This window comes from Puccinia triticina, chromosome 7A (assembly GCF_026914185.1).
Source record: "Puccinia triticina chromosome 7A, complete sequence".
NCBI lineage: Eukaryota > Fungi > Basidiomycota > Pucciniomycetes > Pucciniales > Pucciniaceae > Puccinia > Puccinia triticina.
The window spans coordinates 1,182,949-1,196,677 of NC_070564.1; the positions used below are offsets into that span (position 1 = coordinate 1,182,949).

The following is a 13,729-nucleotide window of genomic DNA, read 5'->3' on the forward strand; positions in this document are numbered from 1 at the left end:
AGTGCATGGGGAGTGTTTGTACCAAGTTCATTTAGGCCTCAAGACTGCGACTACCAAGGCCAGGGAGCCCACCACCGCCGCCGCCTAACATTTTCGTGGGGCTGGCCGCGCCAGAGAGCATGCTAGTCGGACCACCTCCGCCGCCACTAAGCATCTTTGTTGGACCGCCCTCCCCCGAGAGCATGCTGGTCGGCCCACCTCCGCCACCACTGAGCATCTTCGTCGGACTGCCTGCACCAGAGAGCATGTTGGTGGCCCCGCCGGCGCCACCTCCTTTCCCTAAGCTGTCGAGTCCGGGCAGACCAGCTGATTTCTTCGAAGAAGAGGAGTCGTCTTCGTCCTCGCTACATTTGTCATAGCTGTCTTCGTTCTTTTTCTTGTCGCCATGAGAATATTTCTCATCGTCATCTTCATCGTCTTTGGAGTCGGACGAATTGTAGCCATCCCTGTGGCGCGATTGTGGTGATCGCTTCGAGTCCTTAGAACCGTGACGACAGCCCCGCTTCATGATGACTGGGTGTGTAGTCCGAGCAAAAAACACGTAGGTCGGACGGGCCACAATTCTGCGACCAAAGAGAACTGGCGGTCCGTACAAGGAGCCAAAACTTCCTACACTGCAATGGGGGCAAGTAACAAAGAGGGAAGGGTAAGTGCTGACGGAATCTGGCAGGTGATAACAAAAGCTATCACGTACTTTCGGGGGATGATAACAGGACTTCCAGTTGCGAGTTGCATGACTGCTATTGGTAAGCAGGAAAAAAGAGACGTTAAAAGTCAGCTGAGCTGAGCGGTAAGTTTCGTGATCAGTCGAGCTTTGACTAACCTGAAAGACTCAAGGCAGATAAGATAAGACGCGTAAACATGAACATATTGGGGTTTTAAAACGGGAAAATCAAGAGCTTGAGTAATGGGGAAGCTGGCTGAGTGCGCTCCGAAAGGCCTGGGTAAAGGAAAAGTGGGTAGGTATGACGGTCCAATTGAACAAAGCGGGTGCAGGATGTCTCTTGATGATGAATATACACAGTACTTATTTACAAAGTATTTACACAGTAAAAGGAAATGGTAGGATCAGGGTGACTGATGGTGAGGATGGTGTGGTATCAGTAACCCGGGTGCCGATGGGGCTTCTTATAGTCACTACATTCAATGCCTAGAGGCATGTCGATGCTCAGCGCACGGCCGAGATGAATCACTCAAAGGTGCACTGGATTAACCGCACCAAATGGCACGATAGCCATGGAGAGTCTCCGAGTGGCAGCCTGGTCGCAGCGCTCTGCTAGTTCGAGATCAAGCTTGGGGAGCCTGAGATGAAAGCGGATCAGCAAGAGACAACCCAATTGTTGATTGGACGGAACGCAACCTCTCTCAGCTCATCCATCCGCCAAGCATGTGGAAGATGGATGTAGATGGGCCATCGCCACCCGATAAAAGCACCAAATGCAAGCTTCATGATGATAATGAATCCTATTGACATGCGAGTGAGTTTACCAGCTTTGAAGGTTTGATCAACTTCGTGGAAAGAAGAAAGGAAGTGCATCCAGGGGAACTGCCTTTGCCTTGGAGAATTCAAAGGTGATACATATTTTTTCAACCCTGTTGATGATAAGCAACTTGTTCTACAAAAAATGAAGCTGAGTTCTTGAGCTATTTTGGCCGGGATTACTGGCCCCGTCCTGGTGGCAGCGGTTGGAACCTATCGTCGGTGCTACCCCACCTTTGATCAGTGAACATATTTGTTTATATCGAAAGCAAATCAATCTTTTGATCTAGCTGTATATTGGCCACGTTTTGCAGTGTCATATATAAAAACACGCTGCCATTACATATTAGGGGGCTTCACAATTGAATTTTACAAAACTTTGGGGATAATTTTGAGGCCTTAAATTTTGGTATGATGCACAGGAGTGGGTGATTAGGGTGTTCAAAGTTGACTTGCATAAAATCATAACACCATAAAATCATAAAATTCTAAGCTGAAAAAAATATGTTGCACCCAAGCACTCAAATTAGAGCAACATTTCTAGAATGGTACATATGAAATTATCACTTGAAAGTTTTATAATTTTATGATTTTATGCATTGAAAATTTTATGATTTCGACTTTGAACACCCTTGATGCTGATCAATTATTCAAAAAGATGTTCATAAACACCTTAAAATGAATTGTAAAGTTTTGTAAATTTCAATTGTGAACCCCCCCCCTATTGTAAAACATGTTCTTTAGGGTAATGGAGGACTCCCCGTCAGCTAAACTGCTTGAGCTAGAGGGACAGGCTAAACCTTACTGGCTGGTGAAAATTGATTGATATTGATTTTTCACCAGCAAACAAGCTTTAGTGGCCTGCTCTAAATCAAGCCTTTGAACGGACAGGAAGTCCTCCAATCTTTTGGAAGTTAGCTGTCATAAAATTTGGCAGGTTACTTCCAAAATATCAGGCCAAAAAGTGTTTTAAACAATGTAAAGTCACATGCTGTGATTATTTATTGTGTAATAATGACACTGCCAAACACGGCATCTTATTTGTGCACAATATGCAATAATTGTGGAGCATCATGAACAAATTCATCAGATTTGTGCACAATATGCAATAATTGTGGAGCATCATGAACAAATTCATCAGATTTGAATTTCAAGATTGGTTTACATTTCAGAAACACCACACATCACAGTTATTAATATATGTATCTGGAATTCAGATTGATATTCCTGAATGGAAATGAATTGAGGTTTGGCTCTCACTCTCTCCTGTCTTTCAATTTTGCAAAAAATGTAGCGCACCAGCTTATCTTCCCTGTGATGACTGAAATTGGTGAAAACAGTTTATTTAAATTATACATGGAGCCTGAGGATATTGGAAATTTCAAACAGCAAGCCCTCTTACGCAGTTTCAAATCTGAGTTGCCAGTCCAAGGCAAAGGTGTTGGGATCAAAACAAATTCAAAATGAATAACTAAAAAGCTGCTTATAGCTGGTTCAACTTCCCAAAAGAATACCAGATGAAGGCAGAATTGGAACAATGTAATTTTGTATGGAAATAATTTGTTGATCACATTGGACTTAGATACCTGATCTTCAAAGTGCAAGAAATGATGATTTTGGGACAGCGCAACACACCCAGAGATTCATCCTCACCTGACCTCAGCCAAAAAAAAAAAATGAAAGAATTGTCTTGGACTGACCCTCCAATGAAGGCCTGTTTTGAGAGTTTTGATTCAGCCAATCAGGGTTTGCACTTCATTGTCAAGATGATGAAATTTGGATTGTGTATTACTAGATCAGGATTAGTCAGAATAAAGAGAAAGCCAGAAACAGAAACAAAAACAAAAACAGATAGCAATAGGAGAAAAGATGAAGAAAAGGAAAGAAAGAAAACAACAGATGCATGTAGGAGAGAAAAACAGATACAGAAACAGATAACAACTTGGTAGTGATGAAACTAAACATTGGTGAATTGATGTTGATTGAAATCAGGTTGAAAGAATGGAAGTTGTTGAAACAACCAGATAGGTAGGATGTCCAAAACAAAGATGCTGAGGATTGGAGGTAATGTGAAGAGATCTGTATTATTATGCTCCTTGCAATGTGCATTGTTTTCAATTTATCTGCGTGACATTATGCGGCGCCGGAGTACGCAAAATCCATGTATAACATTAAAGGACTACAAACATTTATTATTTTGCCCCCAAAAAAAATAAAAGTACATGGCAGGGAAAGGAGAGAGCAGTAGAGAGTATACAATCATTTTAATTTTGAATTACAGATGCTGAGGTTCCGAGCTTGAGATGTGTTAACAAATTTGGATGATAAATGACAAATGAAATGAAACGAGATTTGAAAACAGACAATCATTTTGTGAATATATCATAAAACATTTTAGAAATAGCCGGTATGGTGACCGTATTCCATTGATCTTTATCTAATAGACCTTTCACAGCCAGAGCATTAGTCGAGAATCTACCGGCTCCGAGTAAAACAAAATAGAGATAAACTAAACGGATGATTTTTTTGGTGAGAGCTTCATCCTTCTTAGGATCCCCCAAGACAATTTTCTCGACAATAACTCCGATCCCTTGACATAAGAAGAATTTGTAAATTCCCGGCTCATATACCAAAGGTAAAAAAGACATTGGCCGGCTGATGTCTGGCGTAGGATAGAGTCTTGCGAGTAGTAGGCAATGGAACATGCCGCTGTGTCGATTATTTTGTAATCCATATTTTCCCGTTTTGACACAGTTTATGATTAGACAACAGACAAATTGTCAGCAAGGGACATCTTTGAAGAAAAACAAAGATACAGATACGAACCTAATCCAGAATATGCCAAACATTTGGATCAAGCGGTTATTCGATCCAGGCATTAATCGGGCCAGTCGAACAAAGCACCTTTTCCAAATATGATGCCACCGTTTACCCCAGAGTTCGCCGAGGCCAGCCGAAGTGATCGATCTCTTTGAATGAGATACCAATGCGGTTTTTGGTAGTAGTTTGAAGCGCAGGATCAATGGGAAAAGGATTGCTTCCTCGAGCGCATAAGAGAACGTTACAGCTCCACCAAGTGCGAAAGACAATGCACATTGGACGAAGAGAGGTAGACTCCATAGCTGCTGGCCGGCCTTGATGTCGATTTGGCGAATGTAAAGATGGCAACCAAGATGGACGAGTTGCTGGATAATAGCCGGCAAGAGTGGCCATTCGGGCTCGCCGAATTTCGTCTCAGGGGATTCGAGCGTACGTTGAGACCATTCGAGGGCTCTGATTTTCCATGGGAAGAGGAAGGGTGTACCAGGTCTCATGAGGGTGAGATTGTCCAATGCCCAGAGCATACGATCAAATGAGAAGAGGGGAGGGTGTGGTACCTTGCGCCACCGTATAGATTTCTCATCTGAAGATACGAGTTTTGCGTCGCTTGTTGGAGGTCGATCGGGAACGATCCAATAAAACGCAGGCTCGGGGTCCCAGAGGTTTAAGATGGAGAAATCCATTGCCCGGTATAAAATGAGGAAGCCAAAACTGGGAAATGCAGGATCCCTGAACGCGGATCCCAAGGAGTAATTTTTATTGACGCATAAGTCGTATGCCAACATCAATTGAAACGGGAGAAGAGCTAGTCTAAAATAAATCGCCGATCGACTTTTAGACGGCAATGAAACCGCCGAAATGAAGAGTAGGAAGATAGATGTCAAGACCGGAAAAAGAGCAGGTTTTGCGTTGATGGCCCATTTCTGTTGGATCATGGGTTGATTGAACAGCGCAGAGTACTCTTGAGTCATTTTGTGTAGTTTCTTTTATTCTAAGCCAGATACTACCGCTCCGGATTTCTGCCAGCGGAAATTTAGGTCGACGAGAGCGCTTGCTTGAGGGGCATGGATTGCAACAGACTTGACGGCAGTATTAAAGCACGGCGAGGCCAGGACGGTCGAGGCGAATGGGCTCCGTGCAGTGGGATGAGTAGGGATTTCCCAAACGGTGCCGAGGACTAAGGATGAATGAGCAAGAGTCAGGAGAATGGAAGATCTGCAGGAGGAGTCCGGGTGTAAATTCAAGAGCGGTTAATCGCAGATGAACTCTTTCGAGGTGGATGCCTTGAGAGGTTTTACACAGATCACAAGCAAACGATGAGGACAGGAGCAGAGCGGCAGGATGGACCAACCTGGACCAACCTGGACCACCTGGAATTTGTACAACTGACAGGGTCTCGGATTTATGTAAACCGAGCAACTCCGCTGGAAACAGGGACTTGGTCTTGGACTGGGATAATTCAAATTGCACCGCGAAGGTGTAACTGTCGTAGAGCCGGCCGACGCATAAAGATAACTGCCGCTGAGCTACACGGGCTCGAGCGCCTTACGGTCTGCCAGTCTTCGCCCGACCCTTTGTGTTCAAACTCCGTCACGGTTGCGAGTTGTTGAAGATGCATCCCTGGGTTGATGAACATGCATCCCTGCTTGCTCGGCAAGCCTGTGGAGTGCAAAGCAAGTTTGAACTCTCCTCAATTGGGAGAATTTCCGCCACATCAGATTGCTTTTTCAATCGGATTCGGAAATAGCCATGCAGCTGTGGGCTGATACCAGTCCGTATGAACGGCTCATCGCTTGTTCGAATCAAACCTTCTGAATCTTCTATCTTTCCCTTTCTGGGTTTCCTTGGGAGAATAGAACCAAGCCTCCAAGCAAGGTCCCAAGGAGAGCAGATTTGATGACACGCAGATGAGTGGGCGAGTGATAATCAGGTTGCTGTTTATAAGGAGGTACATAGAGGCGGACGAGATGAGGGTGATTTCTTCATTCCGAGCTGAGTTGCGTGTGAAGTGTGAATTGCCAGACTAAATCTCTGAGTCTGGGATCATCCCATCATCCCATGCGCTCCAGCCGGCCCCTTTCGGGATTTATGATGTCAACATTTTTCAACCATAACTACTCCAGCTGAGTTGAAAGACTCCTGAAATCCTTCAATGTGAAATTAATGTTGTGTTGAAAATTGAGCTAATCTGGATTCTGGAGCCAGGTGGTTGCAGGGTCCCCTAATTGCCGAGCAGTCACCAGTGGCATGCTGAGCTACACCCTGCAAAGGCAGCTTATACCCTAAGAGGGGGGGAGCAAATGGAAAGTAAAGATAAGCTGATGCTGCCTTTTTTGAAATACCCTCTCTCACACATAAGAGGACTGGATGACTTCTCGTCGAGATCAGCTGCGGGCCTCCCAGAAGTGATCTAGAGCCCAAGAAGCTAGATTTCCCTGCAAAAATCTAGACTTCTTGGGTCTAAACCAACATCTGCAGGGGTCCCAGATTGCACAGGAAGAGGACTGGATGGCTCGAGCTTAAAAGCCTCTCCGAGGCGCGAAGCGTTTCCGAAGGAGAGGTGTCAGCCCTTGGCTAGTCCAGACAGCGCCAAGACTGACACTGCACGCACCACAGAAGAACTGTGCGCGCATAGTGCCGCTCCAAGCACAGAACGCGCCGAAGACAACGAGTGCGCGCGCGTGCGCAACTGAGTAGAGTGCCATTGAGTGTCATACCCGGCTGGGTAACACTCACGGGTTGTCGAGCTCGAGTGAGCACAATCCACGCAAATGTTCCACGCGTGGATTTAGTTTGTCAAGCTCGAGTGAGTACAATCCACGCGAATGTCCTACGCGTGGATTTAGTTCAACAAGAACGTCGTGGAGATGTGGAGACACAACACCTAAGTCAACAAAGGGTAGTTACGCTGCGTGTAACGCGTAGGTAACGGTAGCGTAATGAAATTTTTGTCGTTATCTACGCCAGCAGTGCAATTACATTATCGCAACACTTTGAGCCGGTTTTTCTTATGCTCGTTGCGTTATCCGGGCGCGCGGAGCCCTTGAGAACGGGCAAAAAATGAGGCTAAAAAGCCTTAAATGGTCCGTTATTGCGTTATCCGGGGGATAACGCGATAACAGGCCTCATTTTTGAGGCCCGTCCACTAACGCCTCCGTGGCGCTCAGTGGTGTAAGACACAACGGGGGGGCGGCGCTCAAAGAGCTTGTGCGCCTGCGCGGCGGCTATCTGGCCGCTCCCCCCGATGCAGGTTTCTGCACCTGACACAGTTGGGACTAGGCTATGCTTGGGGCTCTACCGTACCGGGAGCCCCTGTTTGGCGGCCTAAAGGCCTACTGTGTGTGGGACCAAGGGAGGAGGAGTTTTCCCCGACGCGCCAGAGATGAGATACTCAGTCGGACCGGGAATCTCCTCCGAGCAAGGCAGAAACCTAGACTGCCAGGGAGTGGGGTTCGAGGCGCTAAGCCCATCTGCTCCGGCTCTCCGGGAGCCTGAGCCTCGGTGGCGAGAACCCACCACTCCTGGAGTGACGGAGTAACTGTGTCCTCTTGTCCAGCCTATCTGTCCTCTGCTTGCGTGTCCTATCACACTTCTTGGTTGTATTGCACTGTTCTCGGATTGAGGAAAATTTACAGTAAAATTTTTTTGCCTTACTGATCTCCTAAAAAATTGGTTCCACCGTTGTGAACCACCTTTCTAAGTCTTCTGGCAATAAGAGCTGTACGTTATGTTTTGGTAGGTGACCTGATGTGATGCCTCTCGACAGGGCGTCTGCCCGATTGTCCTCTGACCGGACCTGATTCGCTACTATATCTACCTGAAGTTCGATGAGGAGGGACCTTATCTTCTTCCATTCCTCATTAACCCAACGGTCTTTGGATTTTTTATTGTGAACCAAGTTTTCCGATGTCGTATTATCGGTCCAAACTACTAGGGTTCTTCCTCGTTTGACTCCAAGTCTTTTAAGCATCAAAAGGCCCACTCTGATTGCTACTGTTTCTAACCATGCTATGTTTCGTGCTGGTTCTGTCGCTGTCGCCCAGCCATCCGTTACCCGCAGTTGGGACCAGTTGGAGCCGATGAGCACTCCGATCCCGAATGAGGTGGATGCGTCGCCCACCCAGTTTATCTCCGTCGGTTCCGGGTCTTGTACGAGCCTCATGTTCGTGAATGATTGCAACGTGTCTAGCCAGAAGTGGAGATCTTCTACTGCGTCCGGAGGCGTGTAACGTGGGGCGGCCAGATTTCTCCAATTCTTTAACCAGCGATAGATGGAGTTCAGGTAGCAGCTCAGCTGTGGCAGGAGGAGTGCCACATGGTTAAGTTGCCCTGCTAAGACTTCGATATGATTATAAGATGACTGGTGATCTTTCTTCAAAAAGACTTTGATCTGTTCTATTCTTTCTGTCAGTTTCGCTTCGGGGAGTCTGACTGTTTTGTCGGATCCATTCCATATGAATCCAATGAACTTCTGCTCTGTTTCGAATGGTGCGAATTTAGTCTCGTTTGTCTTCACTCCCAACTCATTCGATCGCGAAACTATCTCGTCCATTGTCGTTGTAGATTCGTGAGTTTTGATGAATAAATTGTCATCTACCCAACGAAAAACCTCCAGCACATCGAATTCGTGTTTCATTAAACATTTCCACGCGTCAGCCGGCCTCCCAAAGGAACCGCAGCCCGCCACACCACCGAAAGCTATTCTCGTATTGAGAAGTATCTTGTCGTCGAAATCCTTGATCATCAAGTATGGCCATTGATCCGGCGCTGTGGGGATTTGGCGGTATGCCTTCTCCCAATCGAATATTGCTAATTTCACTGGTTGTTTTAACCGCCTGAAGAAACTAGAGACTCGTCTGAAATCATCCCATGTTGTTTTGAAGTCGTCCGCTTTGACGAACGAGTTCACGGACGGTACTGAGGGATCGTTCCTCGGATAGGATAAGTCATTTATCGGACGGAGCGAGCCGTCTCCGTTTGTTACCGCTCCCATTGGGCTTGTTCTGAAAAAGGGAAACACTTGGTTTACCTCTTCCGGTTCGAACGGACCAAACATCCTCTTGGTGGTTAGTTCCTTCTGGATCAATGCCTCGATCTTCTCTCTTGCTTTCAACGCGGACGAGTGGTTTGGGGGCGTATAGTGTTTAAGGTCTTTTATCCTGTGGTTTGGGATGCCTTGATGGAAACCTTGTCAAAAACCGCTGACTACGTCGCTGAACTCCTCAAGTAGGCCCGCACTCTTCAGACCGGCCTCCCATTTCCCTATGTCCATCTCACACCTTACTGTGGTTGGCCAGTTGGGTGGGCGATCTCGATTCTTGCTTTGTTTGGTTGAGCCTCTCTCTAGCGACACTTCTACCCTTCCGGGGGGGGGGGGGGGGAACATAGGATAAACTAGGCATTGGGCTTGATTGCATGATACCGATGTTTTTTGGAGATCAGAAAGGAGAAAAAAAAAAAAAATGGAAACAACATGGGTCAATCTATGATCGATTGAAAAAATAACACGACCGTACAAATCTCTCATTTTGAGGGGAAACTAAGCTTGGTGGAGGATTCTCATGTGTTTTGGCTGAACTATGCTTTAAAGAACGTTTTGGAAAAATAAGAGATGGTCCCTACTTAGGCTGGCTCTGCGACGCCGTTGGACTATTTGTGACGAGAGAAAAAAGAACCGGAAAGGAGAAAACAAAAATCATATAACCATTAGCTTGTGGCTTCGCCGTCTACTATAACGAGTGTCGTACATACACGCTAGGGTCTCTCAACACCATTTGTCCGCCATTGGGGTTTGGTGGATGACTGCTGCCACCTGCGCGTTGGTCCGCGAAGTTCGGGTCGTAGTGATTTCCTCTATAGCCGTTTCTTCCTCGGCCTTTCTGGCGATCTGATCTCTGTGTTTGCCAATTGTTCATTTGGGCAAACTTCGGAAAGGTTTGCTGAGGTATTTGAACCGGGAATTGACTCGGCATGGGGAACTGTTGGTGTAACTGATTTTGGTATTGGAAAACGTGGAATGGGGTTTGGTTTGGTTGGAAAATCTTCGGTTTTGTTTTCAACTGTCCCAACACCGGGTCGTACGCCTCTCTCGGACCTCCTGGAGCGTATGGGTTGTTGCGGAAGTTCAGCTCGTCGAATCTTCTCGCGTCGGCGTATGCTTCTTCGGCAATATCTCGTCTGAACACCGAGATATCCGGTACTCTAGCGCGCCCGTTTCTACTGACTCGATGCGCAAAGGCATTCGTCCGGAGTCGTATATCGTACCTGAGCGCGGCCATGAAGCCGTCTTTCGCTTGGATCCTGTCCGCGTTGGCTTTGTGGATCAACAGCCATCCGGCAAATCTCGGGAAGTGGTAAATGTCTCTTAAGGACTCGTGGAAGCCCCTGTGATTCAAGGTCCAGTCCTCGAACGACTGCTCCCATTCGCTCGGGTATTTTAAACCTGTGTAGCGGCTAATATAACCAAGGTAAGTTGCTTTGCGTTTCCTCTTCTGGTTCGTTACGATCATCGCTCACTCTTTATCTGTGGATCCATCTTCCGACCTTGACTTCTTTTCTGCTTGGTGGATGATGGCTGCATCCTGCCAACCCTTGTTGAAGATGGTTAAAGGTAGCGGACCTAAACTCTCGGATTGAGTGTTATTAGTTACGAGAAAAATAATTGGTTTCGATTTAGAATCTTATGGATGGCTCGCCTTTAAGTTCTTTCATGTTTCAATCGAAGAACGGAGGGAGTCCTAAACCTAAAAAGGTGTTCACGCCCTGGACCATGAAAGTCACACCTCCCTCTTGGAAGTCGTCTTTGTCCTCGGTTGGGTCTTGGGCTCTTTTTGGGGTCACCGCTACCGTCGCTGCAACCTGGTCGGACTCTGACTCCTCTGCAAGGATGTTCATGATGCGTTCGACTTCTTCGGTATTGCCCGCGGTTTGGGCTACGAGCATCTCCTTTAACAGCTGTTTCTTCGACTTCTTCTCTTCTGCTCTCGCAGTACCTGTGGAGAGTTGTCGCGGTGGATGATAATAAGGACGGAGAAGTTTCACGTTGTGGTAGACGGAAAAGTGGAAAAATAAAAAGTTTTTTCTATGCCACATAATTACTCATACTAGGCCTCAAGATACCATCAAATGGACCCCAGAAATGGATTCTACGGCCAATTTCACCCCTAGTCACCACTGGAAGCACCCCTGGACCCCCTCTAGCGTGGAAGTTACATCTCATGGACACCTATCACACGGCCAGCCCCAGTAACCCAGCTGTCACCTGCCTCAACCCAAGTTTCACAGTAGTACACTTATACATATCACAGGATACAAACATACGTCTCCCTGTCAGGCTACACTCATTACATATTAACTACATACACTCCTTTATATACATAGTATGACATCATTTACACTGTTTCTGCAGCCTCAGACTTTGTGTATACACTAATTCCCCCTGTATGACAGCTCATGCAGTCTACTGTCACCTCATGCATGCGTTAGAATGTTCTGTTGTATATTCTGACACCATTCATGCGCCCCTGAGGGGCTATGACATCATTTGTATCTACTCCCACCAGCTAAAATCCCTCACCCTGTTGTCTAGATTAGCTGAAACCCTAACCCACAAGCCCCTTTGGGGCTCCCCTTTTGTCTATAAAAGGAGCTCTCTCCACCCCCAGTGGCCTGCTGCCCAGTTCCTCACCCAGAACTCACAAGTCACCCAACACTCATCCACACTCAAATCCTAAAACCCTTATAACAATAACTCAACCCTTATAACAACAATTCAAACCTTATAACAAAGCAATTAAAACACTTACACGTTGCCAGTCAAACAGATTTCATCTGGAACAGACCAGACCTATCACTTAATAAAACTTGCCAAGCTGAGCTTGGTGGGTCTTGTTGACTGATAACAGAAGGGCAGAGCTTGCAACTCCATCATACCCTTCACCATTCAGCAAAAGGGTTTCATTACCACTTTTGAGTCTTACAAGGGAGTCCCCAACGTGATCGGATAACCCTGTTTGATCAACCACGTGTAACGAACTTCAATTCAACCCAAAGTAATTGCCAAGGGATCACAATTGTGCTAGTGAAAAAGGATCAAGTCATCAACAACTCTAGTACGGACAGTGGCATATTCATTTATTCCGTTGGACAACTAGTCAACTTTTGAACCATCCCAGGAACCAATTTCAACTCAAACCAGAAGGACTTGTCAAAGGATCTGAACTTCTAGCGGCGAAAAGAATCAAATTTATCAATAAATCTAGAACAATCAACGGCATATTCAGTTATTCTGTTGGACGACTAGTCGACTATTAGGAACCATCTAAGGAACCAACTACAAACCTCTGAAAGGAACACATAACTACCAAACCTGAAAGGAGTGTTTCGAAGGAAGCAGCTAATTATATACTGGAAGACGGTGTGTAGTACCTAAGGATCTGGATAATTAGATACTGTTAGAAGAAAACTCTGGAGCCAACTCAAAGGAAACAGCCAATTATATACTGAAAGACGGTGTGTAGTACCTAAGGATTCAGATAATTAGGATACTGTTTGAAGAACCCTCCCAGCACGGTAAAGTTATTTATATCAATATTAAACCCCCCCCAATTTGCCCTGGTAAAGAGACCAGAGACCAGATATTATTGTTTCTTTTTCAGAGCACAGTAACAGTTACCAAGGATTGAACGTATAATGAAACTACGGAATCAACAAGAATCAACATGAATTTATTGTTTGGCGTACCAGATTTTGAAGATACAATTCTTCCAGAAACCACTTCAAGGAAAAGGCCTTTTACAGGAACTCCAGCTATGATTAGGAATATGGAAAATACAATGTCAACTTGGCCAAGGAAAGACAAAGGGAAAGGACGAGAGAATAAATTCAGAGATCCTGCTGAAGAACACTTACGTGACTCAGATGAAACTCAACAAAACCAGAATATTCCACTCAGAGGCACTGTGTCACATCAACAACCATCTGCTTATGGAATCAACAAGAATGAAGCCATTCAAGAACCTACATATCAACACAAATTTCAACAAAGACAACATTCAGAACATCATCAATATCAACAAACAACATATTATCAACATCAACCAATACCTTATCAACAACCAAGTCTATCATACCAAGAATCCGATTATCCACTGGGAATCATTGATGACAATGAATTATTCTACAATGGAAATCGATTCTTTGAATTCCTACGGAGATACGAAAGGGCAGCAGATTGGTTTGGTTCAACAAAATTTCAAAGAGCTCTTCAGATTGGACGATTTATACGAACAGAGGAACTGAAGTGCCAAATTGAGGATATGGACGGTTACGAAGAATGCAACTGGGATACCCTGCGTAAGGAAATGATTGACACCTGGGGAGAATTTGATTCTTCAGTTTTGTACACCAAGAAGGATCTATTCAAGGTAG

The 13,729-nt window shown here is 45.6% G+C and overlaps 3 protein-coding genes across 3 annotated transcripts; all 3 read right to left on the reverse strand.

Annotated features, from left to right (window-relative positions):
* Positions 1-31: 31 nt before the first annotated feature.
* On the reverse strand, positions 32-869 carry PtA15_7A151 (uncharacterized protein; the record flags this gene model as incomplete). The annotated part of the gene is made up of 3 exons (XM_053170728.1): positions 32-614; positions 695-740; positions 824-869. The coding sequence occupies 3 exons, from the start codon at positions 867-869 to the stop codon at positions 32-34; spliced, it is 675 nt and encodes a 224-aa protein (XP_053021980.1).
* A 2,977-nt stretch (positions 870-3,846) lies between these two features.
* On the reverse strand, positions 3,847-5,271 carry PtA15_7A152 (uncharacterized protein; the record flags this gene model as incomplete). Its single annotated transcript, XM_053170729.1, has 2 exons — positions 3,847-4,189; positions 4,307-5,271. The coding sequence occupies 2 exons, from the start codon at positions 5,269-5,271 to the stop codon at positions 3,847-3,849; spliced, it is 1,308 nt and encodes a 435-aa protein (XP_053021981.1).
* Positions 5,272-11,014: 5,743 nt separating this feature from the next.
* PtA15_7A153 (uncharacterized protein) lies at positions 11,015-11,242 on the reverse strand (the record flags this gene model as incomplete). The annotated part of the gene is made up of 1 exon (XM_053170730.1): positions 11,015-11,242. One exon carries the CDS (start codon positions 11,240-11,242, stop codon positions 11,015-11,017), a length of 228 nt encoding a protein of 75 aa, XP_053021982.1.
* Between the last annotated feature and the right edge of the window lie 2,487 nt (positions 11,243-13,729).